Raw genomic sequence first — 27222 nt, 5'->3', positions numbered from 1 at the left:
CAATCTTTCCCAGCATTAGGGTCTTTTCCAGAGTCAGTTCTTCGCATCCGGTGGCCAAAGTATTGGAGTTTCAGCTTCAGCATCAGGCCTTCCAATGAATATTCAGCACTGATATCCTTTAGGATGGACTGCTTGGATCTCCTTGAAGTCCAAGGGACTCTCAAGAGTCTTCTCCAACACCACAGTTCAAAAGCATCAATTCTTCGGCACTCAGCTTTATTTACAGTCCAATTCTCACATTCATATATGACTACTGGAAAACCACAGCTTTGACTAGACGGACCTGTGTTGGCAAAGTAATGTCTCTGCTTTTTAATATGCTGTCTAGGTTGCTCATAGCTTTTCTTCCAAGGAGCAAGCGTCTTTTAATTTCATGGCTGCAGTCACCATCTGCAGTGATTTTGGAGCCCAGAAAAATAAAGTCAGCCACTGTTTCCATTGTTTCCCCATCTATTTGCCATGAAGTGATGGGACCGGATGTCATGACTTTAGTTTTCTGAATGCTGAGTTTTAACCCAAGCTTTTCACTCTCCTCTTTTACTTTCATTAAGATGATCTTTAGTTCTTTGCTTTCTACCGTAAGGGTGGTGTTATCAGCATATCTGAGGTTATTGATATTTCTCCCAGCAATCTTGATTGCAGCTTGTGCCTCATCCAGCCCAGCATTTCGCATGATGTACTCTGCATATAAGTTAAATAAACAGGGTGATGATATACAGCGTTGACGTACTCCTTTCCTGATTTGGAATCCGTCTGTTTTTCCATGTCCAGTTCTAACTGTTGCTTCTTGACCTGCATATAGTTTTCTCAGGAAGCAGGCAAGGTGGTCTGGTATCCCCACCTCTTTAAGAATTTTCCACAGTTTGTTGTGATCCACACAGTCAAAGGCTTTGGCGTAGTCAATAAAGCAGAAACAGATGTTCTTCTGGAACTCTCTCGCTTTTTCTATGATCCAACGGATGTTGGCAATTTGATCTCTGCCTTTTTCTAAATCCAGCTTGAACATCTGGAAGTTCATGGTTCACGTACTGTTGAAGCCTGGCTTGGAGAATTCTGAGCATTACTTTGCTAGTGTGTGAGATGAGTGCAACTGTCCGGTAGTTTGAACATTCTTTGGAAGCCCATAAGTAAGTTTTAAATCAGTGTTAGTCCTTCAACTTTGTTCGTACAAAATGTTTTGACTATTTTAGGTCCTTTACATTTCCATATAAATTTAAAAATCAGTCTGTTGACTTTTACCAAAAAACCCTGAAAATACTAGAATAACAGACTACGATTAAGGAAAAGACGCCAAAATAACAGTAGTTGTTTGAAGCAGAATTTTTGTTTCTTCTTTTCCATTGCCCTCAAATATGTAAAGTACAGTTAATGGGACTTCCCTGGTGGCCCCGTGCTTAAGACTCCAGGCGATCGCTGCAGACGGCACTACTCTGCTCATCTCTCATCGGCGAGGGCTCCTCTTTGCTGTGGTGCACGGGCTTCTGGCTGCTGTCGCTTCTCTTGTTGTGGCACGTGGACTTCAGTAGTTGTGGAGCACGGGCTAAGTTGCCCCACAGTATCTGGGACCTTTCCAGATCAGAGATCGAACCCATATCCCCTGCAATGGCAGGCAGATTCTTATCCACCTCACCACCAAGGAAGTCCAACTTTTAAATTTAATTTAATCAAAAGTAAATATCTTGACAAGGCTCAATTCTTATTTTCTTTTATTGTTAGTGGGTTTTTTCTTTTTTTGGAGGGGGGAGGTTTAGCACTGTTTTTCAAAGAAGAAGAGTGGACACAACACAATGGCCATAAGTAGAGGCTTAAGAGGGCTTCCCAGGTGCCGCTAGTGGTAAAGAACCTGCCTGCCAATGCAGGAGACATTAAAAAAATGAGGTTCAATCCCTGGGTTGAGAAGATCCCCTAGAGGAGAAAATGGCAACCTACTCCACTGTTCTTACCTGGAGAATCCCATAGACAGAGGAGCCTTGTGGACTACGGTCCACAAGGTCACAAAGAGACAAGACTGAAGTGACTTAGCACAGTATGCGGTGGCTTAAGAGGATAAACTATGAAGAGAAAAAAAGCAGGATGCAGAATAGTGTGCACGAACAAAGAAAACAAGAGTGGAGTTTGCCCTTGTGTGTAAACATGTGAAGAAGCCAAGCACAGTGGTCACTCACAGTGGGCACAGGCAGGGGAAGAATGGACGGGGAGGAAACAGGAACAGGAAGTGGATTCCACCGTAACCGCACGTCACCTGGGTGTTAAACCACGTGAACAACCTGGCCGTATAAAGAAGCACATGAGAACTACTTTGGAAATGTGGCCCTCGGTAACATGCTCAGGACTAATAAACAAGCAGCGATAACATACCGGAATAGTTTGTGAAGGATTTTAGGTCCTCCAGACTTATGGGAACTTGTGCACCAGAAATCAGCACCTAAAAAAAAAGTTCATGTTGTAAAACTTGAGGTGGATTTTAAGAAAGATTTTCATGTTAGGAAACAACTGTGTCCCTAAGCACAAGAAGTGGACCTGGATCTCCTGCTGGTCGAACATCCGCAGCCACTCCAGGCTCACCACGTTGGCCAGGCCCTGCCGGAACGCCAGGCAGTGCGGGCGGATCTGCCGGTTCAGCCGGTAGTCGGCCACCAGGTGGATGTACGCAATGCGATTGGCACCGGTCACCGGGATGTCCTTTCCACCAGATTTCAGTTCAACTACCTGTGGATTTAAAACAAAGAATTGGAAACGTCTTGGTGTATGGCCACGGGGCAAAACAAGAGTAAGAAACGCTTACTTGAAGGGAACTTGACTGTACTGCTCCGCACACGAGCATTTCAGTGAAAAGCGGCCAGCACACGTGGCCTCACAGACAGGGGAGTCCTCTGACGGGGCTCTCCAGAGCTCAGCATCCTACTCTCTAAGTTCACTAACCACCCCCGTTTTCTGCAAAGTCCCAAGGGAAGATGTTACAATGCAATCATGGCATTTCGTTACAAAAGAAATTGAGAGATCACAAAGGGCAAAGACATGAACCAAACGATCAGCAAGGGTCAGAAGGACTTCACTGCGGAGAAAAGGCAATGTGAGGAATTAACGCCGTAGAGATGGGGACTCCTGTGTGCAGAGGCAGCATATACCCACTCTGGACTTGTATGACTACTTTACAGCACTGCAGGTATGACAGGGAGGGCAGTGGTCATCATCAGGCACAACTGGTTGGTCCATCTGTGATGCGCCTGCAGGCATCTGACAGAGCGTCTGCATCGCTGCACAGGGACCCACACTCTCAGGTTGAGGGCAGGGTCAGGACCCTGCGAGCGTCCCTGGGGTACAGTGGGGAGGAGAAGCCGGACTCAGGTGCCCTGCCCCCACTTCAGTACGCGCCACCGAGGAGTCCCTCGGCCCCCAAAGCCCAATGTCGTTAATGAGGTGGTGACATGTGCCTTGTCCATCTTGGGGCTGGGACTATGTGAACTCACACAAGCAAAGCTGACTGACCCAACTCCACAGACGACCCCAGACACGTCCGCCTGACTTAAACGGTAGACTTGTAGAACCCTGGTCTGCCGGTGCTCACTCCGGGGGACGGGGACGAGGCAGTTTCCGCCAAGGATAAAGAAACACAGGCACCCCCGAAACCCTGAATACTGCCACGGTGCGGACGGGGCACGGGGCCGCTGCCAGCAGTGGCACCGAGCGGGGCTCAGACGCCCGGTGAGTGGGGGGCGCTCAACACCCGCCCGCACCCCGGTTCCCTTCACCGCCCCGGGCCTCTGCGGAGCCGTTGTATTCCAGGGGCAGCGCAAACACGCCTGCTTCCTCCGAGGGATGGCATTTCACCCCCCTCCCCCTTTTTAAAGAAATTATCGCTTTATAGAAATTGTACTTTAGAATCTGCTGCAAGGTCTACCTAAACGGTCTTGCAGGAAGGTTACACAGCCACGTGTGGTCAAAGCCGCCCGCAGCGTCTGACGACACTTCAGCGCTCCCACTCGCGCTCAGCGCCGGAGTGCGAGGTCTGACAAGGCGCCGGGTGGGGGGCCGCCTCCAACCGCCTGCTGTCGCCTGAGCCGCGGCGCCTGAGCCGCGGCGCCGGCTGCTCTGGGTCACAGCTGAGCCGGCCTGGATCACCGGCAGGCAGGTACTCAAGGGGGTGGCGCCCGTGGTCTGGAACACAGAGGGCCCCCCGCCCCGCTACCAGCAGCCATTTCTGGCAACCTTAAAGGGGTGACTCTGGTGGTTCAAGCGCGCCTCTCACGCTGCACCTGAACGGCCACGCTATCATGTCGCAGCTCTCCTTGGGGACTCCGTTCTGAGGAGCACCTGAAGCCTGGGATGTCTGCATGCCGCTTCCCTGAGGACGCGCATGGGCCATCACGCACGTGCCATCGCTGTCACGCACGCGCCCTTACGCGCGCCCCGGGGCCGTCACGCGCGCCCCACCGTCTGGGCAGCCCGTGCCCTGCTGGAGGAGCTCGGGTCAACGACGCACCCAAGGGCACACAGCAAAGCAGCAAAACCCGGGCTTCAACCAAGGTCTCCTGACTCAAGTTCGATGCTTTTCTACAGAACAGATGATTATTTATGGACCCATCTTAAACCCCGAGCATTCTCCTCAAGGGAAATGTGTGTACAAATCAGTGATCTGAAATTTCATGTTCGTTTTTAAGTAAGCTAACAAGCAGCCATATTGATTAAAGAAAAAAAAGTTGAGAGCAACATCATTATTCTAAAAGGGAAGATTTATTAACATAAGCTGCTAACATAATGAAGTATTTGCATACTACCAATCTTTAAATCACATTTTATAAACCTAAACCTCTATCAGAGAACTAGGTTTTTATATGTTTCTACAGAAATCCATATGATCTCTCCCCAAATTAGGTATTTTACCAGTGACTCTAATTTTTCCAATTAGACTCTTTAGTATAATTATTCTTATGCATTATCATCTATAATCTCTACTCAGTGGGAATGTCTATGAATAATTGGAACATCTTCACACTTTCACTTTTAACAGATCATAGTATTATCAGTGGCACTTTAATGTAACACTTACATATGCGACATTCCACCATTACCATCTATTTCAGAAGGGAAATGGGAAACACCCCATTAGCAAAGGCCTCAGACAGGTCCTTATACAGCCCAGGGCCCAGAGCTTTCATTTCGTGCCCAAGTCACCCACTAGGTGGGGCCAAGGGGCAGCAACACTGCACGCTGACATTTCCTTCTGACCATTATCAACCTTGTCTTCAAACACCTTTCACTTTGCAGTGCTGAGATTTCAGCTCCATGAGAGGGAAGAAGATAAGCAACCGAAGGACACACGCCTCTGAGCCCTCACCCTGAGTCTCACAGCATCCCTGCCAGCTCACAGAAACGCCTGGACCTCAGCAGGCAGGAGGAAGCATTACTTCCTTGTCACTGGTTAGGATTCAGTCCCACCTATTTCTGAAACAGAGAGCTTTACAGACTGAGATGGAAAACTCAAACACCAGAAAGATGGTCATTTAAAAAATATCAAGAAGGTTTAGACAGGAGGATGTATGAATCTTTGTGTAAGCTTTCTGCTTTGGTTTTTAGAAGACATCATGATGGTGCATAAGCTACAGAACACTTCTGAGTCTAGGGAGGAAGAAATAAAAAGACACAAAACCTCTCCCATTCTCCTGAGGGGCTCTTGGTACCACACAGAGCACTGCGTACTGCGTGTAACACCCCAGGGAGACAGCACTTCACAGCTGCTACGAGGGCTCTAGCTTAAGAAACAGAGGGAAAGAAAGCAGATTGTAGAAGAGCATATGGAAAAGTCAGAACCTTCTTCTGACCCAAAATTCCACTTTTAGCTACACACTCAAAACACCTGAAAATAGGGCCCCCAAAGATATTGACAGCAACAGCTTGTTCCCGACAGTTGAAACAATGGTCGTGTCCATCAACAGACAGATAAACAAACGAAATACGTCCAGCAACAGTAGACTCATCAGCTTGAGAAGAAGGAACTCTGACACCTGCTGTACATCATGGTGACTCTGGAAGGCACCATGCTCAGTGAGGTAAACCGGTCACTGAAGGACAAGTACTGTCCGACTCCACTCACAGGAGGGGCCTGAGGCCGTCAGTCCTAGAGACAGAAAGTAGAAAGGTGGGAGCCAGGAGCTGGTGGAGGGTAGTTTAGTATCAGAATGTCCCACCCAGCGCACCTGTTCTCCAACTCAAATAAAATCTTAGTTCGAGACACTAATCTACAGAATGTAATTTGAAAGATGAACATTACAGTTTAACTCTTCTCATTACAACTTTCATTGCTTAACCAAATCGTCATTTCTCTGAATTCTGGAACTGCCTGGCCCGGAGATACACGGGCTTACAGACCCAGAACCCCCGCTCCTGCTGACGGCAGACCCGGATGCTTCCTCATCTTTCCCTTTCCTGAAAGTGAAAGTGTCAGTCGCTCAGTCGTGTCTGACTCTTTGGGGCCCCGCAGACTGTAGCCCACCAGCCTCTTCTGTCTGTGGGATTCTCCAGGCAAGTATACTGGAGTGGGCTGCCATTTCATTCTCCAGGGGATCTTCCCCATCTGGGGGTTGAACCCAGGTCTCGCACACTGCAGATGGATTCTCTACCGTCTGAGTCACAGGGAGACCCTCTCCTCGTAGCTCTGAAACACACCCGCTAGGCTCTTACCCTAACAGGTGCAGGTTCAGCGTTCCTGAAGCCTGAGGCCTTGAAATGGTCTCCACAGCATCTCTACCTACTCTCTTCCACGACTGCTAAACTTCAGCCTCGTCCAAATCTGTTCACTGACCTGGTGACCCCTTATCACCCAGAACGGGCCTCCTTCGGGCAGCCCTCCAGGAGCACTCCTTCTGAGCTTCTCTTGTGCTAAACAGCACAGATCTCACAACACAGACCATATCTGCCTCTTGTGAGAATGAGCGTGCTCTTACAGTTAAAACACACCTCCTCTGCCGAGCTCAAGGCCAATGCACAGTCACCAATATCTCCTGAGTGACAAAGGAAGAAAGAGCAGCGTGGAGGTAAGCAGGGAAAGAGAGAGAAAACCATCCAAATGGGTTCAGTGTACGTGTTCTCGCCAGAATCAACAGTCGGCGCTGCGCCCCGGGGGTCAGGCGCTGGGGGCTGAGCTTACATTCAGTGCGGTCTGGACTCAACACTAGGACCTATTTAATATGCAGTTACTTTTAAGCTGGCAAAGCTGATAACCTTTGAAAGCCTGGACTAGAAATCAAGTAATAACAAAAAGTTAGAGAAGCAATTATGAAGTCTAAAGCTAACACTATTTTCACAGTTAAAATCCAACCATGAGTTACAAAAAAGACTATCAGTCTAATCAATCTGTGTAAGGACAACAGGAAAGACACAGTTTCCCTGCAAAAGAGATGCGTTTGTCTGGAACCAAGTGTGAATGAGAAAACAGCTGGTTACTTTCGAAGAGTTAGAATTCTTTTAATCTGACTGAAAATATATTACAAGTATATACATACTAAGATAATTTTAGAATTCCAAATAGACACCAGGTCACAACTACTCTTAAACATTTGATTTTTATTCTGTCATTTCTCCTAGTATGTTATTGTATAGTTAAATTCATCACAATCCATTCTCATTAGAATGTTAAATGAAACTATAATATAGTTACGTTTTATGTACACAGTTCGCTTCAACTCTTGCCAAATAAAGTGTTAATATTAAATGAAGAATGGAGAAAACATTTCTGAAAATGAGAATACTGGTGATGGCATACAATGAATAGGAAAAGAGAAACTGATATTGAGAAAATGCTAAATGCAATTATTTTAATCAGGGAGAAAAAATCATGCTTTATGCTCCGGTTAGTCGCATCTGCTCTGCAGTCTTACACCTGAAGTGAGTAACGCTTCTCCTCCAGAGTCACTTGTTATCTTCCCTTTTCTCTCCAGAATTAACTGCATATTGCACAGGGAAGCAAGAGGCACTTACAAACAACCAGACACAGAGCGATCCAATGAGGATTATCGTACAAGCTGGCTAATTCAAAAATCCACCGAGATACTAACAATCTGACTTGCCTGTATGCACTTTGAGTTCTGCGAATCACGGGAACATCTGAGCACCTGCCCAAGTAGACGGAAGTGCATGACAAGCCCCTCTGTCCTGCTCCCGCCTTCTGCAAGCGTTTCCACATGGCCAACCTGGGCGCCCTGTGCCTCTACCCACTGCCCCTGTTCTCAGGGGACTAGAATCGTTCAGTATGGATGTAGTCCGTGAACATACATGGCAGGATCATCCGTAAGAGCCAAAAAAGTGGAAATAACTCAGACGTCCATCAACTGGTAAAGAAAATGTGGTCTCTCCATACACCATTTCTGGACATCACTAGGCCGACAAAGGGAGGGAAGTACCAACACCTGTAACCCCCAGTAAGCGAACTGCCACAGGCCACACGCCCTGAGATTCCAGGTGTGAAAACTGTGCAGAGGACAGGGCCCAGGGACGGGAGGAGCAGGGTGTGGCTGGACCAGGGGCAGGTGTGACCCGCTAACGGGCACAGTCTCCTCCATGGTGGCCAAAGTGTCCTAAAATTTGGATGTTGGGGCTGGCTGCACTAACCCTCATTGCACACAGTACAGGGTAGAATTTATGGTACATGGATTATACCTCAGTAAAGCAGCTACTCAAAAATTTAGTTTGAATCTCTAGTATGTTTTTTTTAAGGATAAAAACAGCGAGAGCACCCAGATGAACAGGTTCAGCAGCTGTGGGCCGCTCTGCAGGGTAAGGAACCAAGAAGCATCACCGAGCCCAAGGCTCCATAAAATGAGGCAGAAAGGAAGGGTGCCTCCCAGCCCTCTGAGCCTCTCCAGAGGACCGGCCGCACGCAGGAAGGGGAGGTGAGGCGGCACTTGGCCGGCTCCCTGAGCTCTGGCTGTCTGCCCGGCAATTCTCTAACTGAAATGTGCACAAGCTCCCACAGCAGGAAGCCTGGTGTGCACACAGGAGCACGCGTGCAGGCGCGGAAGCCCCCGGCCCCACTTGCCTGCGCCTCTCCGAGGTCGTTGTTCACCACAGTGAAGTTCAGCCCCAGCTCCTCCACGTCCCCTTCGTAGCTCTTGAGGAAAAGCAGGTTCCTGTACACCTCGGGATCCAAGGACGCCAGGTGGTGGATGTCCACATCTGCGCTGGTCCCCAGCAGCTTGGACAGGAAGAAGCCCGCAAAGGGCAGCTCCACCAGCATGTTCTCATAGAGAGCCTTTGAACGAGAGCAGGGACCACTGGTTAGCATTTCACAGGGCCGCCTCTCATCCTTCCTACAAGAGACCGTATGTTCAGCCTGGTCTCCACAGACCCCTGAGACGGCAGACTCCTCTCCCCCATGCGGACGAGGATGGCAAGCTTCACAGTGCAGGCGTTCATACACACACGCACCATGCCGAGAGCCCTACAGCAGACGGCGGAGGGCCTGAGGGCTCAAGTGTGGCAGGGTCTTTAGGAGCCGCCTCCTCACATGACAAGACCCTGCCGAGTGTTTTCTGTGACGCTTTCTGCAGGTGGCTCAGTCTCCCGGGGCTGCTGTAGTAAGTACACTGACCGCTGGCTTCCAACACCACAGTCTGGAGAGGTCTGAACCCAGGTGTCAGCAGGCCATGCGCTCTGGGAGGGTCCTGCCAGCTGTGGGGCTGCTGGCCCCCCAGCCTCTGCGGGGCTGCTCCCCCTCAATCTGCTCTGTGCCTCCACCCTGCCCTCCTGCCTCTGATGCAGACGCCAGTCACTGGATCCTGGGATCCACTCCGCCCAGGATGACCTCCGCTGAGCTTGCTTACATACGCAAAGACGTCTTTCCACATAAGGTCACACTCACAGGGACAGGGCTTCCCTGGTGGCTCAGCAGTAAAGAATCTGCCTGTGATGCAGGAGACCCAGGTTCATTCCCTGGGCTGGGAAGATCCCCGGGAGAAGGGAATAGCTGCCCAGTCCAGTATTCTTGCTGGGAGAATTACAGGGATAGAGGAGCCGGGCAGGCTACAGTCCATGGGGTCACAGCGAGTTGGACACGACTGAGCGACTATCACTTTCAGTTTCTGTCACAGGTACAGGATACCAGGACTCGAGTGAATCTCTCTGGAGTCCCAATGCTGCCCACAGTGGGAGGCAGGCCAGAGCGCCTCGCTGACCACCCCTCTCCTCTGGGTGGGGCACAAGGAGTGAAGGCAGGGCACCACGTGCCAAAGTTGGGCTTCATGTAATTTCGATGTTGAGGAAGATGATTATTCTTTGGATTTTTTTTTTTCAACCATCAAATGGGGAGAAAAAAGCATTCTTAGCTCAGTGACCACGGCCTCTCTTCCTGCAGAGAGGCTGCCGGCCTGGCCACACCCACTAAATGCTAAGCACAGGGTCTATGAGACGGAGGTGTGTGAAGTCACTTCCGCCCTGCCCCACCTCCCCACACAAGATGGCGGCCTTGGGTCGTGGCCCACCTGGGAGGGGCCCCTCCGTGCACACGCGGCCCGCACTGCTGCACCCCCGGACAACCATCTCACATGCGGGGCAGCCTACAATCATGACCCTTAAATGCACCAACCTTACACACTCACGTAAAGCTCAGATACCCTCTGAGACCCACATTTTAACTCTCACCCACTGATGTGACTGGAGGAGACTACAAAACAGCCACAGAATGCCCCCCAGAGGTGAACGTCCTCCCAGAGGTGAACGTCCAGAGGGCACCGCGTGGGCTCCCGGACACCCCCTCCCTGAGGGCGGTCACCGCACTTGGGGTTCAGGCTCCTCCTCTCCCCCTCCAGCTACGTCCCCACACTTCTCTTTCTGATTTGAAGACTGATGATTACTCGATTAGTTCTGAAAAGAAGGCAAAAAAGGCTTTCTTAACGAGAGAATGAGTAATAAAATGGCAACTGGCACTCAGGTCCTCTCCTGACGATGTAAAGAAGGGCTGTTTTGAGAAGCCACGCTTTGCCTCAAGTTAAGGATGGCCAATACTATTAACCTGGCCCACTTAGGAACCCCATTACTTCTAATGAATGATGCTGTCAAAGCTAAGGAGCATTCTGCAGAGATGACAAGACTGATCCCAGGTGTCCAGAAAGCCTCATTTGTACAGCAGTCTGTGAGTAAACGCAGAGTGTAAATCATCGGGTGCTGAGTATGGAGGGTCATTGTTGGCCATTCCTGCATTAGTAACAATAAACTTGTGAAGTCCACTCAATTCATCAGAGCTACCTGAATTTTAAATAGAAACTCCACTGTGACTCATAAAATGTAAATGCACAGGTATAATTTTTTACACGAGGCAGGTTTAAACCTTTAGAGCATTTAATATACAAGCACTAATAAATGATAGCACTAAAAACTGTGACTGCATCAGCTAAATGGATTATAAATTAAATTTCCATAATGTATGCAACTGAGATACAAATGTAAGCATAAATCAAGGTATTTCCTAAACACAGGTTAATTATACAACTTCAAAAACTGCCAATTTTTTATGCAAAATAATCCACTTAGCATTTTTCATATTGGCCTCAATCCTCAGTCCACTGCACACTTGTTCCTAGAAGCATATCAATAACCACTTGTCATGAAAACATAGCGATAGGTATATGGAGAAAACCTATAACGTATTTTTCAACTGTCTGTCTTTTATGAGTGTTTATAGCTAGAAATTGTGCCAAAATGATCTGAAATAAAAAGGATTAATTACGGTAGAAGCCTTTTAATATAAGTGAGTGCAGTCGCCATGCAATTAATGCAAACTGTGGCCCTGCCTGGACGGGCGGTGTGAGCTTCATCTCAGGCTGGTTCTGTTTGCTGCCAAATAACTTCAGTAATTTACTACATTAAGAATCAATAAAAAAAATAATGCTTTTCAAATGCATCTCTATCAATCTTCAGGTAGTTCTAAAGTGAACATTTATAACTTAATCTAAAAACTATATCAGAGATGTCCTATTTTAAGGGCACTCTAATTGAATAAGGAGATAATAATTTTAATTATTTCAGGTCAAGCTAACCTTGGAGTCTACAAAATTAAAGATATGTAAAATAAGGATGTAAGCTGATGCTAATATGCTGTTTAATGTCGCAGTTGTGTCTCAGAAGAAATAGCGGCGAGTTGAAAGCCATGCTCTCTGACTGGGCTACTGCGGACTCTCAGGATGAGGCTCCTGTGGGGGGCGGGGCAGGGGACACGCCTGTGCAAGTGCCCCGATGGTGCCCAGTTACTGAGCACAGAGACTAAGTGCCCGCTGTGTGCAGGGACCTCTATCTGCAGGATGGGATTCTGCATTCACAGACTGGTTTGCAAAAAACCATTTATTCTCTTCTGAGACATTTCAGGTTGTCAAAATTACGCATATGGAGATTTGTTTCCAATCCTAACTGCTTACTCCTTTAGCTCTCTGTCCACACGGCTGCCTGACCCTCAGTGACAAGGGCGTGCTGGGTGTGGGGTTTCACCTGCCCCCTCGCCACCTAGGGGGACGAGGTGGCCCACCAGCCCTGGAAGCCAAGGAGAGACTTACTCAATCATTGCAACTGGTAATCTGCACTGAGGGTTTGACAGCTTTATTTCTGAAAACAGCCCGTTCACTTCTGAAAACCTCTGAAGATGCTGGGTGGGTGGGAGATGAGACGTCACGCCTCCAAGCCGGCTCTCCTCACTGGGCATCGGGAAAGCCACCCGGGCGCACAGCCACTGCCCAGCGAGTGCCCACCCCCGGATGCTCCTCCCGGCTCAGGCTCCTCCGAGGCTGCTCTGCCCACCAGGTAGGTGATAGAAAACCCATGTCCCATTTCCACCCACGAGAAGTCAGTACTGGTATATTCACAGAGCTGTGCGGCCATCACCCTCCGACTGAGTTTTGAACACTTCACCCCCCACCCCCGGCAGAAACCTTGAGCCCTGGGCTGTCACCCCCCCACCTCCCGCACCCCTAGCCCAGAGCTCTCGGGAGGCCTTTTCTGTAGCCACACGCATTTCTGGGTGAGCCACCCAGCCCCGGGGCACCTCTGACGGTGCCCTGCCTGAGTTCCTGCTGCCCGTGGCCATCTACACCAGTGGAGGCCAGGGGCCTGCTGACTTCATCTCTCTGACCCCCGGGGGTGGAACCAGAAGCCCCTGCCTGGTCTGTCTCACTCACAGAGGAGCTCAACAGCCGTCTGCTGCCTCCCAGAGAAGCTACCCCGATGTGAGGAACAAGAGCAGCAATACACATCCTCACCTGGCTCGCTATTCACAATGACTATTCATTTATCTTTACAATTTATTTATTTGGCTGTGCTGGGTCTTCGCTGTGGTACGTGGGGTCTAGTTCCCTGACCAGGGATTGAACCCAGGCCCCCTACATTGGGAACAGGGAGTCTTAACATGCTGGACCGCCAGGGAAGTCCCACAAGTGACTACTTAAATGTGTAGAAGGATTTAAATGGGCTGATTTTATTTATTTTTTAGATAATTACTGTTCTTATTGCACAAATAAAGGCCAAGGAAAGACACGCAGTACACTTTAAGCAGCACCAGCAAAAGTCTGTGTTTCTGATTTTCCTGGTGAGAATCTAACACGGCTTAGAAAAAGAGAAACAGCCCTAGTGTAACACTGACCCATGTTAAACCAGCGTGTGGGAGGCCTTAAAAATGTGAGAAGGGAGTCCACGCACTGCAGCTACTGAGTCTGTGCTCCGGAGCCTGCGCCCACAACCAGAGAAGCCCCCTGCAGGGAGAAGCCCGCACACCGCAACCAGAGACCAGCTCCCCACTCATCGCGGCTGGAGAGAGTCCTTGCAGACCAGCACAGCCAAAAAAAATAAAGAAAACTTTTAAAAAATGTGACATGGGATATCTCAGTGGAAAGCAAGATCTACTTATGCAGGGGCAGAAAGAATTCTGGTGAATATCTCAGAATAGCTAAAACTTCAATAATACTTTTAGGTACTGAAATCAACTGAATTCTGGAATACACTTGCCATTTTTACTGTACAATAAGACCGTTTTAACTTCATGTTTAATTTTGAAGAAACAAACTTACATAGAAAACTATGACCTTAACTAGGAAGAAGAATAATCTCCAGATTTGGGAACACTGTTTTTAATGGAAAAGAATACAAATTGTGATTAGAATACTATAAAAGCAGTACAATTCTCCAAAGGGATAAGGGTCAAATAAGTAATCACTTATAAATTGTAAGTTTTACATATTTGTTAATTATGATCTTTGATTTTTCTGTTTCTCAATAAAGTTGAAGGTCAACAAGAGGAAACGCACGGTGAATCATCCCCATGGTTAATTAACTGGGAGATTCAGAGAAAGCCTGCTTCGGAAATCCGCTGACCTCTAGAGTCTTAACATTAGCGAGTCTCAACATGCAAGTCTTGATTGGAAGACTTGGGCTTAGCACAGAACGATCAACTATTTGCTGAATGGTATGTTTAAAAAAGCCTAAGGGAAAGATACATGAACTTCAGAGCTCAACCAGATGAAGCGGCTCAACTATGCTGACCCTTAACGAGCTGGAGAGCTCGAGACGAGACCTCATAAAACAGAAGCTTTGACATCTAAGGACCACAGTAACTTAAATTACTAGTATTCACCTCAGTCCACAGTTTCAAAGCCTCAGCAAATTCAGTGAACATTCTATAAAAGGATTCTAATGAATACAAAAATAAATTTTCCCAACTCTCAAAAATCTCAGGATAAACTGTTAACTGCCAATACTACACTCTATGATTCATTAAGTGTACACTGAATTCCACTCAAATACAAAATTATAAACTATGTTGAAGTTTTACCATATGTTAATTAAAAATTTGAAATATATGACCAAGATATTATCAAACAACTTGATTTATAGGCATTCTGTTCCAATTAAATCAATATTCCAAAGGAAAAAAAATTTCCAAGTAGAATTCAAATATGATAAAAGATTTCCTCCAATAAATATTCTGAACTTAATTGGCTTAAATGGACATAGGTGCTTCTATCTGTTTAAAAAAAAAAAAGTTCAAGATGACATTACCACATCCTTGAACTGTTTATTTATTCCCTGTCCAGAGTCTGATTTACAGGCGATAAAATGCAATCACAACCCACACCAGAGCAGGAATCATCTGCTAATGGAACTTTTAGCGAGAAGTGACCAGTGACATGAGGTAATTCTTCCTGTGCAGGAGTGCTCCTGAGGACCTCGCTGCATTTCATCACAGTAAACAATCACTAACATATGCATTAAAGAAAATTTAAATACATTATGACCCAATAAATATCATAATCAATCAACAGACAATTTTCTTCTCTTAAAGATTTAATGTTCAGATACCACACTATTAGTGCTATACTATTACACTCACTTAGATCTGGACAATTTTTAACATGCTGGTACAAAGTTTAACCATTTATAGTCAGATATGTTTTAGAAACTAGTGCTCCCTTAGGAATTCCCTCGCAGAAAATTATACAAGTAAAATCTGTAAAATGAGGAATTAAGTACTATTCTCAAACAACTATAGTTTTGTCGTTGGTTTTGCCTAAACTTTATTATTTCAAAATCTTTATTAGACAGAATTTACACAAACTTCAATTTTAGGACCTGGAACCTGGTTTACAGAGCTGATATATTCTGAAACGGAAGAGTAAGGGGGTCTGCTCCCCTCTGCAGCTTCACAGCAGATGTGTCCTCAGGGCAGCTCCCACACAAGCAGCGTCACTATGTGAGCGCGCGCGCACACACACACACACGTACATGTGAGCAATGCCACTATGCAGACACACAGAGCGGTCACGTGCTGGGCCTGAACGCTCCAGCCAGCTAGGACCGCCTGCTGATCAGGACTGGACAAGTCTCACTTTCAGGAAGGAAAATCATACACAACTGTAGTAAGATTTAATTCATGCAAGTGAAATCCCTCTGTTGTCTGGCGTTGCGCTGTATGAGAACTACGGCATTTAGGGCGTTTTCCAGGTTAGCCTAGCAAATAAAGGCTCATCTTCACAGAATGACAGCACATCACTTCAGATTTTTGTGCAATGAGCTACGAAACCGACATCCCCAGGAGGGAGCTGAGGCGGGGCGGAGTGGGACCACGGACCGGGGAGGTGGTCTGAGCACCGATCCCAGGACCACGCACGGCTCCGGGGGAAGCGATACACTGTGCCTGAAATGAACTAAGGTGGGAGAATGATCTGCCTGAAACTCATGCTGAGGCACCTTAACATCAGGTCACTGCCTGAAGCCTGTCACTGAGATGGGTGAGCCTGAGGAACACTTCCTGTCCAAACAGTCAAGTGGAAGCCCACCACTAATACTGAAGAACGCTTCAAGTCGGTTGTTAAAATAGCAGCGTTCGGAATGTGCCTGGGCCTGTGCTGATGCACCTCACAGAGGTGTGACGAAGGGGCACAGTGCTGTCACCAGGCCTAACCTCTGCTTCGTCAGGTCTGGGGGTCTACCACCTCTGTCGTCCCCGCGCACGCACACACACACACACACAATCACAACAGGGCCGCACTGGCAGAAGGCTAGACAGAGACGAACGGAACAGAGCAGGAGCAAACCCTCACATGTGCGGTCACTTGATTCTCAGCACGAGTCTCAGGACAGTCAGACATCCACACGCAACAGAACACGCACACACACTGTCCACACAAGACCTTGTACATGAACGTTCACGGCAGAATCACTCATGAGAGCCAAGGGTGGAAACAACCCGAACCTCCAGGAAACAATGAGCTGATAAACTGGTGTTTATCCACACGATGAGACAAAAGGGGGACACAGCGCTGACAACATGCTACAATGAGGAAGGACCCTGAAAACACGATGCCAAGGCAGAGAAGCCAGTCATGAAAGGCCACATGTCATGTGGTTCCGTTTACATGAAAAGTCTAGAACAGGGAAACTGCAGAGACAGAAAGTAGGTTAGTGGTGGCCCAGGACTGGCAGGACTGGAACAGAAGGGGAATAATTGTTAATGAACATGAGGTTTCCTGTTGTACTATTTTCTTCTGAAATCTTAGTGGTTATGGTTGCACAAATCAGTGAACATACTAAAAATCACTGAATTGTAATCTTTAAAAGGGCAGAATTTCATGGAATGTGAATTGTACTTAAAAAACACTGTTACATCAAATAAGTCACAAGAGCATCGTCTGCTTTGCAGGCCCTGATTTTTAATTAGGGTGCTTCTCAAACAGGCCACTCCGTCCACGGAGCTCCAGGGGGAAAGCAGAGGTCTGCTGAAGACAACTTGGACCGCACAGAATAGAACACAAATGCTCTTGATAAAGGAATTCAATGATAAAGTTGAAATTCACTATAGTTCTAATTTTTATAGAAAATTACATCGCAACACTAGTCTCTAAATTACTTAAGGATGACAAAGCTACTAGGTCACTACCCCTGGACACAGATCCTCACGCGGGGCTCACGTTCGGTCTGTCCCCCAGGCTGTGTGTCCTGCCACCAGGAGACCCGTGCCCTCACAGCGCCCACCCTCCTGACCCCACAGCTGCCTTGCATGCACCGCTCAGCCTCCTCCAGGCTATGCGCTCCTCCAGACGGAGACCCCTCCTCCATGGCCTTCCCCGCTGTGCTCAGTCAGGATGCCCCAGCGCGCCCCGCCGCGCTGCCGGAACCACCCCACCGGGCACAGCGCGGCCCAGCCCAGGGCAGCTCACCGCACGTCCCTGGAGGGCACGGCACCTGCTCATCAGCTCTCTGCAGCGTCTCCTAGGATCCCAAAACACCCCTTGTCCGGCTCTGCATCCACGGTCAGTTCACCAAAGACAGCCACCCCACCTGGGAACACCAACCCACCCATCCGCCGTCCTTCTCCAGAGCCTCTCTCCTCCCTTGGGAGCCAGGCCTGCTGACAGGCCGATACGACCCACCTGTAAGCCTCCCACCCCCTCCCCCGTAAGCACTCCAAGAACTCACTTCTATCATGCCGCCCCCAAAAACATCACCCAGAACAACCGTGAGGTCCACGACTGAGGCACGGTTACATAACGCGGCTGTCACAGGACTGAGGACCACTTGGCAAAAACAGGAGCACAGTACGGACACATCACAACCCGAACGGCCCTTGAAAACGGGCTGAGGGAAAGGAGGCAATCACAGAGGCATACACGTCATAGGACACGTGCAGAACACAAACAGGAGACAAACGGTACACTTATTGAGAGCAGAGAAAGGACAGAAAGTCGACGGGCATCTGCCTAGATTCTTTTTTTTGGGGGGGGGGTTAACATAGGTGATGAAAATGTCCTAAACTCGTGGTGATGGCCGTGTGACTGTGAATACACTGAAGCCGCTCATCTGTGCTTTTTAACTGGGTGAACTGCACGGCTGGCAAATTCTATCTCAATAAAACCATGACAAGAAAAAAAACACCCAGGACACAAAAACATGCTCACAAATCCAGTGTCGCTTTTCCGTCCTCACCCACGTCTCCAGGAACCCGGGCCTCTGGAGATCGCTGTCCTCACACTTCCACAGGGCCTCCCTAAAACCAGCATGCTGTCACCTCAGCGCTTGCTGACAACAGAGACTGCAGGGCCAGGGCACGGAGAGCCAGCTTCCCGCCACGGAGACTCCGGCCTTTGTGTCCGGGCTGCGGGCTGCCCCCACTGCACGGCTGAGAGACCGGTGAGGGAAAGGGCCGAAGAGCACAGACCCCAGCTCTGCCCACCTGCTCCCACCCAGGGAGAGCAGCCGGCTCAGCCACATCTCAGGAGAGCCTTGTTTGTTTCTTAAACAATGAAATAGGGGGTCGACTTGGTCAGGGGCTGTAGTCTGCTGCCCTGAGTTTCAGAGTTACCTCCGGTCACTCCTCTGACCTTCGGAAAATGAACCGATTCCTGTCCCTGTGTTACAATCCAGTCGGTCTCTAAAAACGTGGTGGACGGCAATTAAACATCAGGCATTACCACTGTACTATCTCAAACGGGGGAAATAAAAGAACCAGGCAGAAACTGCACACCCGTGGGCTATGCCTGGCACATCTGTGGGCTACGCCACAGTCTGCATTTTCCCCAACCCCACAACGTGATCGTGCTGGGAGACGTGGCTGGCCCCTGGTGATTAGGTCACGAGGGTGCGGCTCTCACGAATAGCATTAGCGCCCTTACAGAGAAGCCCCACGGAGCTCCCTGGGCCCTTCCACCACGTGAGGACACAGGGAACGGGCACCAGTTATGGCCCAGGATGGGGGCTCCACCAAACAAGACACGTGGTGCCCCCAGGGCTGTGAGAAGTCCATCTGTGCGGAGTGTACGCTGCCGGGACTGTGGCACCCTGCTACAGCAGCCCGGACAGACTGAGGCCAGGGCTGGTCTAGTTCTGTGGTAACGACCGTCCTGCTCCTACTTCAATGGGAACGTGTGCTTTCAAAGCTGCATCGCTAAACAAGAAGTTTCCACCAGGTTATATAATTAAATTTTCCTTTCATTTACAACAAAGGGTGAGCTATGTTTGCAAAGACGGTGCCCACCATCAGGTGTTATATTTGGTTACTGCAGCATCCTTAAGTGGCCAACGTCAAAGAAACGGCACACAACATCAACACTTAACGTGTGCTGAACACTTCATAGAACCTTAAAGACTCGCTTTCAATGCTAGTTATCAACAAGAGCAACGTGCAAAGACTAAAACTATTTACACCACCTATGCAAGCAGGCAGTCACTCCAAGACCTGCATAAACAGAATTTTATAACAGTGTTCTGTGTTTTCTACACATGCAAATTTTTTTTTTTAAATTTTTCGCTACTGCCACTGTAGCTGCCTGGGTTAACCTCCTCCTCCTCCTCCTCCTGTCCCTTCCCCCTTCTCCTACACCAATAATTTTTAATGTATGTATGCACATAATGTAGTTATAAAAGAAAGCACTATTCATAGGTTCATCAAGATTAAAATTACATAAGCAATTCTGAATAAAAATCCTCAAGGAAACAGACAGTAACCACACAGAAACACACAATGTCAGCACCCCGCAGTTGGAGACCCACGCTCACGTCGAGTTTACATTACCTTTCCAAGCATCCTGCCCAGGAAGTAGTAATGTCTGGCAAAGGCATCGCCCACAAGCATCTGAGCGGCTGGGTTGGGGTACAGAAGCCCTTCGTTAGTGGTCTTAAAGAACCCCTGGTTGGGGTTGAACCCTGACTTCAGTAGCTCGTTTAGAAACTCTCTGAAAATACCACCACCGTCAATGCCAGCTTCGTCCAGGCCGTGGGCATTGAGCAAGTGTACACGGATCCGCTTTTTCAAGTCGGGCTCTGTCAAAAGAGGGGCGGGCGAGGAGAGACATCTTTTTAAAACGCAGTAAAATCAAGTCGGGCTCTGTCAAAACAGGGGCGGGCGAGGAGAGACATCTTTTTAAAACGCAGTAAAATCAAGTCGGGCTCTGTCAAAACAGGGGTGGGCGAGGAGAGACATCTTTTTAAAAAGCAGTACAATAAGTTGGTATTACAGGAAGTTAGGGAAGGGGAGCAAGGATATTCAAACGATTTTAACGCAAGGCTTACAAACACCAACACCACTGAGAGGAGACCCTGAGCTAGGCTGGCCAGGGCTCCCCGCGGACTCCCCACTCGGGGCAGGAGGCAGGGGTTCAGGGAAAACTGGGGACCCCCCAGCCTGTAACAAACTCAAACACTAGCCGGGGAGCGGGCAGAGTTAGGACCTAAGGAGAATACGGGAACAGAAAGGCGCCAAGGAAGGCAAAAAGACAGACAAACAAGTCACTGAAGTTAATGTCACACAGACATTTTGAAAGAAGTGAATGACGTGAGAATCAGAACGCCAGAAGCTACACCATCATTTAAAACATTTGGCTGAAAAATGGGGAAAACTTTTGGTTATATAATGTGCCACAAAATTAAATTCTTTAAAAAAAACTGCAAAGCTGACGTCTGCCTGACAAGTGAGACACGCCTGCACACGTTCCTTGCAAGGACAGCTCGCAGAAGCAGGAACACCAGGCCCCAGACACACTTGCAACGAATGCAAGAGTTTCAGCACAGGCTTTAAGACGCAGGCGTGAAAGACAACTCCGCAAGTCAGAAAGGTCCTCCCCGGCTTAATCCCTGAGCAGGCAGGTCTGACCACGTAACTGACCTGCCTGCCATTGTTTCCTGCTGACGCCCTACAGGCGCCTGGCACAAAGGGAGTGGGCCGCGGAACCCAGGCCGCAGGTCCACACCGCGGCCACCTCTCAGGCAGTGTGTAGCCACTCACACGCGTCCAACCCAAAGCATTTCGAGGTGCCAGGGGACCCCCAGGAAACAGCGCAGGTTCCACGGAACCCCAACACCTGACGTGCAAGCGCCAGCGTTAAAGTCATAGGACCTGGGGTGTGAGCCTGTGCCCCGACCGCACCTGAGTGGAGGGCCACCCACCCCACCAGGGAGGACAAACGCTGCGCCTGGCGAGTGCACAGCAACGCAACGACTGCACCCAACCAGGGCGCAGCGTCCTCTTGTGCTCCGGAAAGGAGCAGCCACCTCTGATTCCTACCCCGTGCAGGAACCCATGCCAGGGACCTCACACACACACTAACCACTTCCAACGCTCCAACCATCTCTGGGTAAGAACAGCCCATTCTCTTGTGACGAAACCAAGGATAGGGACGGTGAATCACTTACCCAAGGACACATAGCCAACAGTGTCAAGGGTAGGGCTGTAATTTAACACATACTATTTAAAATCTAACTATACTTAAATGAAGAACTTTTCACTGATGGCTGAATTCCACAGACATGCTATTTGCATCTATTTTGATCAATACAATTACCAAACATGTGCATTCTCAGAGGGAATTCTAAGCAGGTAACGATGGATGCAACCCAACCTTTACAGCTACCCTTTCAATACTCAGCTTTCAGGACGGACTATAAGCACTCATCATATACAGTATTTCTCAAACGGAATGTCAGCAGTTAGCAGCATTAGATTCTGAAAATTCTAAGTGTAAATAAACGTTCTGTAACTGGGAAACGCTCAACCAAGGTACACCTGTTAACTGCTGGCTCAAATCTTGGCACTGACATTCCAGGCAGGGGAGGGGGGAGTCTATCTCAGAGACGTCACAGAAGCCACCTCTCAGTTCTAGCTAGAACTGAGGGTCTACGGCTCCCCGAAGCTCATTTCTGTAAACAACCAGACACAACCACACAATATTTTTAGAATCAAATGTAGTCTTCTTGCCACTTGATTCAAAAGACAAATTAAAAGCACCCACTTATGGAGTTAAGACTGGGGGGGGCCCTAAGTAAATTGACCCTTGAACAATTCAGGAGTCAGGGGTCCACACAATTGAGAATCCATGTGTAACTTTTGCCTCTTTTACTGACAACATAAACAGTCAATTAGCACGTTTCATATGGTAGACAAGTTATAGACTGTACTCTTACGATGAAGTAAGCGAGAAAAAGGAAAAACGTTATTACAAAAGTCAAAATCAACAAAGAACCCATTCACAGTACTGTCCTGTATTTATTTACTGCCGTCTCAAGTTTACCTCGTCTGCGTTCAAGAACCACCACCGGGCTGTGAGTACCCACAACAACAGCGTCTTACACGACACACAGCACGGAAGATGCTGTGTGCACTACTAATGCCTGACATCAGACAACGGAGAAATGTGAACAAGTGTTAGCTGCTCAGTCGTGTCCAACTCTGCGACCCTATGGACTGTAGCGTCCAAGGCTCCTCGTCCGTGGAATTCTCCAGGCAAGTACTAGAATGGGTTGCCCTCCTCCAAGGAATCTTCCTGACCCAGGGATCAAACCCTGGGTAAAAAACCACTGCAGGCAGATTCTTTATCATCTGAGCCACCAGGGAAGCGCAAATTCTAGGCGATAGCAAGGGACAGGGAAGCCAGGCGTGCTGCAGTCCATGGGGTCACAAAGAGTCAGACACGACTTAGTGACTGAGCAACAATGTGAAAAAGAAATTCCTATTTGTTTAGGGGTATAATGACTCAGGCACTGCTGATGAAGCATCAGGAATATGCTACACAGTAGTCTAGCCTGTACACTAAGGAATGAATGCTGAGGAATGTTTACAGTGTACACTGTCACAGTCCTGTTCATCATTCAGCGCTGGCACCACTGTTCCATGTTTTAAAAACCCCTTACCTGTGATGATAAGGTGATTAGCAGTTTCCTCAATCATGAGGGAGAGAGGCATAGTGCTTAGTAATATAACTCTTTGAAGGCCAAGTCATCAAATAGGAAGGAAGCTAACACGGTATTAATTTTACGCTCAGCATCACTCACCCTGTGCTTCTGAAAGCACAGGCTGTCCACTTCCCTGCAAGTCCTGCCCACGACGGTCTGCAGGGTCAATACTCGGGTGAGGAGGAAGAGGATGAAGACACTGAAGTCTCTTATGCAGACACCGGGAAGACGCTCACATCCACAGCAGCTAAGCTGTTCCTGGGCGGCGTGATGCCTCTTTACCGTGAAGTGGAAGTGGGCCACCACGGAGGCCTGTCTTCGGGCTCATCAGGCTGGGGGTGGGGGAAGAGCAGGAAGGGAGCGGCAGAGGCGGGAGGTGGAGGGGGGCAGGAGGGGCAGCCCATTTGGCGTAACTTTACGGAGACACACCGTAGCTTCTGCCCCAACGTTTCTGCTCTCCTCTGAAGCCATTTGGACGGCACCGCTCCCCCTCCCACGGTTCGCTGTCGTCTCGGCACCCGTATCACAGGAGACCCACGGTGTGACCCAAGTCAGACGCCGTCCCCGATGATCACAACGCCCTGCCCGGGGGTCTGCCGTGCGTCCCGACTCCGCTGCCTCTCTGGCGTCTCTTCCTCATCGTCAGGCCCGGGTCGGAGGCGGTGGTGTCCACTCAGTCGTCACCGGGTAGCTCCCCTCACGCGGCGTCTCCGGGCTGCCCGGGGCCTGCTCCGAGGCCCCCGTGCCTGTCACCACCCCACCCTCCCTCTCACGCCTTCCCGGACCGGCTCAGCCAGAAGTCCTGTGAAGCCACGTGACGCATCCGGACGTCTCCCCAGCAGGAATGTGTCGCCCCCGACTTGGGGGCGTTCTCGGCTCTCTTGACAGCAAGGATGACATCTTTAAGGGTGTAGTCCTCCCAAGCTCACGTGATACTCTCTGCCGGGTTCTCTGACACGCTGCTGACGAGCCTTTCCTTGGAGAACTGTGTGTACGGAGCCTGGACGGTCCTGTGGCCCCGACCTAGAGGTTCCATTAGAGATGTGCTCTGTGAGCCAGCAGACTCTCCTGTACTTTCATGGGTTCTGGTGGCCATGGGCACTGCCCAACGTCAGAGCCCCCGAGAAGGCCGCCCTGAACTATCAGGTGCTTCCTGACGATGAGGACAAGGCATTGACAGAACAATCCAGAAAAAGGGCTCTCGGGTCCTGGCCCTCCCACCTCCCCACCAAAGGATGGACTGCTGGGGGTGAGCAGCTTTACAGACAAGGGCAGTCCTGGGCACAAACCCGAGCACACGCGCACAGGGCCTGCTTCAACACTGGTGCTCATGTGCCCTCCTTCCTAGTAACTGTCCTCTGTGGCGGTCCCTCCCAGAACAGGCACTGCTGTCTGCCTGGAAACCTGTCCGGGCAGCCGTCCCTTCTCAACGACCGTCCCGATGGCGCGGGAAGCGCTCTGCCGCCTGTGGGGGCCGGGCGCTGCTTCTCCTGTCCTCACGGCACCTCTAAAGCCAGGCTTTCTACTCTCATCAAGCTACCCTTCCCTGGCATTCAGCTCTTCCGTTTCGGCTCCGTCACCTTCCTTTCGCTGCAGGCTGTCATATAAGGTATGAAATAGCAGCGTAACATGCCATTTTGAACAAACTGGAAACAAATTTTAGGGTTCTCTTCACAATTTTAAGGCTCTCTTTTGAAAACTCTTGACAATTTTTAAAGTAACATGGTTACTAAATTTTTTTTTTTCTTTACGACTAATAAGAGAAAGAAAATTTTAAGGTATGTAAGATAAATGTTGCAGAAGGAAATGGCAACCCACTCCAGTATTCTTGCCTGGAGAATCCCATGGACAGAGGAGCCTGGTGGGCTACAGTCCATGGGATCGCAAGAGTTGGACACGACTTAGTGACTAAACCAAGATAAATGTAAAGCTTTAACAAAACATGGATATACTTTGAGCTTGAAAATTTTTTAGAAAAAGTAAATTAACTGAAAATATATCTGAATTTTGTATAAATAAAATGTAAACTTATTATGAAAATAATACATCACAATTGTGCAGTAATTTTTAATTACATCAATGTCACTGGAAATTAAACAGAATTAGTAAAAGCACGCCTAGAAGAAAAAACATTATTATATATATGGACTTCCCTTTTTCTCAAATCATATGTCTGTAGAAACGCCTTTCTTATGGCAATCCTGGACACACTTTCAATACGAGATAAAAAAGGGATGTCACAAGAAGTGCAAAGTTTCTCTGCCTGTTGGTAGAGCTGCCGCACACCTTCGCAAATTCCCTTTCCTTGACCGTGGTCCTCACGCTGGATTCCCCTGTCTTGCAGGAGTGGTACCCACAGCTGTGGATACAGACCAGACAGCTGGACATCTTCCGGGAGCGTCCTGCCTCTTCCCTGCGCCCCGGGAGCGCCCAGCGCCGTGAGCAGCACTCACGGGACCGCAGTAGCCACGATGGAAGCACAGGGAAGCACGCGCGGGCACTGTTCACGGGACCCTGTCTGCCGCAGGGGGCGTGGTCAGGAGGAGGTGAGGGGCTCAGGCTTCCGACCACACTGAGCTCAGGGCAGGAGCAACCAGAGGTGGCCCCACAATCGTCCGAGTGGCCTGCGTGCAGACAGGTGGTTCCCACGGCCCCAAATCCGCACCGCACCGGCACGCCTGCTTTCGTTTCTCCCAGCTGCAGAGGGCGCCACACACATTCTCTGAGTGTTTCCATAAGTTCTGATAAATTTTAACTTCTTAGAGTAGATTGTGCATATTTTGTGCATAATTTTGGCAACAAATGAAAACAGACAAGCATCTACATATATTTCCTGCATTCATGACAAATATTTCTTAATTTTTTCAGTATTCTAGACTGAGTAGTTTTATTTGCCAGTGTTTTGAAATTGTCACAAATCTCCAAAAAGTTTGCCAACATATTTCTTGGAAAAAAAAAAAAAAGAAAATCTGCCTAAGTGGGCCTGCACAGTTCAAACCTGCATTGTTCAAGGGTCAACTGGACTTTGATCTTACCCTGTTATCGTTTCTTCTTCAGAAAAACAAGGTCACAGATCTTGCCCATTAAACAAAACCAACCAACACGCAGGAGCACGCACGTGCTCTCAGGAACGGAGCCCAGCACAGCTCCAGCCGCCTCGCCTGGCACAGTGGACCACACAGAGCTCGCCGTGGTGGGAGGCGCCAGCCCCACCGCCCTCTCAGAGCCACGGGGCTCCAAGCGCAGGCGCGCTCCCTGCCCACAGTCCACACGGGGAAACGCACGTGTCTCCCTGCTCGCCGAGCTCCCAGCTGTGAGGGAGCCACACAACCGCTCTGAGCTCCACCACGTCAGCGCGCTTGTCAAAGGAGGCGAGACCCACAACTCAGAAGACTGTTCTGAGACGATATGAGATATGAGAGCCCATAAGGAATGGCCACTATTTGCTTCAGTGACCAGATGATATATGGAAAAATCATATTAATTGATTACATGTAAATGACTAGGCAACAAAGCACTTCAAACCAATTTTCCATAAGTAAATTAAACATATTGAGATGATATTTAATTTTACCATCCGCATAGCAAAATAGCAAACAATTTTAATATAATAACATTTATTAAATTTTATATATAATAACAATTTTAATAAGTTTAAAACTTATTAATAAGGTCAGACTTAAAGAACACTTTAAAGATTTAAAGCATTATAATTTAGATATTATATGATTTTTCCAAATTCTTTAACTCGGTGAGATTATCAGCATGCACCACTGAAGAGTTGCAGTATGACCAACTTTTGAATAATTCTTAAGCTTTAGGACTCATCAGGAGATCTGGGGCTTGTATCATTGAGCAATAACGGCATACTCTCCATGAAATAGTTTTAAAGTTAATTGAAAACTGTTGCTAAGCACATGTTCTCACTTTGGCTGAGGAGCTCAGAGATACGCGAGTGGCTGCTGGAGGCCCGGGCTCAGCAAGCACAGAACCGGGCTCAGCAAGCACAGAACCGAGTCTGCCGGGAACAGC

At 48.7% G+C, this 27222-nt stretch overlaps 1 protein-coding gene across 42 annotated transcripts in view; it reads right to left on the bottom strand.

The window, feature by feature from the left end:
• The window catches only part of UBE3C (ubiquitin protein ligase E3C), a 112435-nt gene that overhangs the window by 11286 nt on the left and 73927 nt on the right, over nucleotides 1-27222 (bottom strand). For 18 of the 42 annotated variants that reach the window (XM_081535486.1, XM_081535496.1, XM_081535473.1 and 15 more), the window contains 4 exons: nucleotides 20039-20286; nucleotides 9035-9247; nucleotides 2521-2709; nucleotides 2359-2425 (listed from right to left, as the gene is read on the bottom strand). In XM_081535486.1, coding sequence (XP_081391612.1) covers nucleotides 2359-2425; nucleotides 2521-2709; nucleotides 9035-9247; nucleotides 20039-20286 — 717 coding nt within the window. Of the gene's footprint in view, nucleotides 1-2358; nucleotides 2426-2520; nucleotides 2710-9030; nucleotides 9248-20038; nucleotides 20287-27222 lie in introns of all 42 variants that reach the window. The other 24 variants (XM_081535477.1, XM_081535481.1, XM_081535469.1 and 21 more) reach the window with 4 other exon arrangements.

Source organism: Giraffa tippelskirchi, chromosome 10 (genome assembly GCF_054371585.1).
Source record: "Giraffa tippelskirchi isolate mGirTip1 chromosome 10, T2T-mGirTip1v1.2.pri, whole genome shotgun sequence".
Taxonomy (NCBI): Eukaryota; Metazoa; Chordata; class Mammalia; order Artiodactyla; family Giraffidae; genus Giraffa; species Giraffa tippelskirchi.
This window is presented reverse-complemented; position numbering and strand designations above follow the sequence as displayed.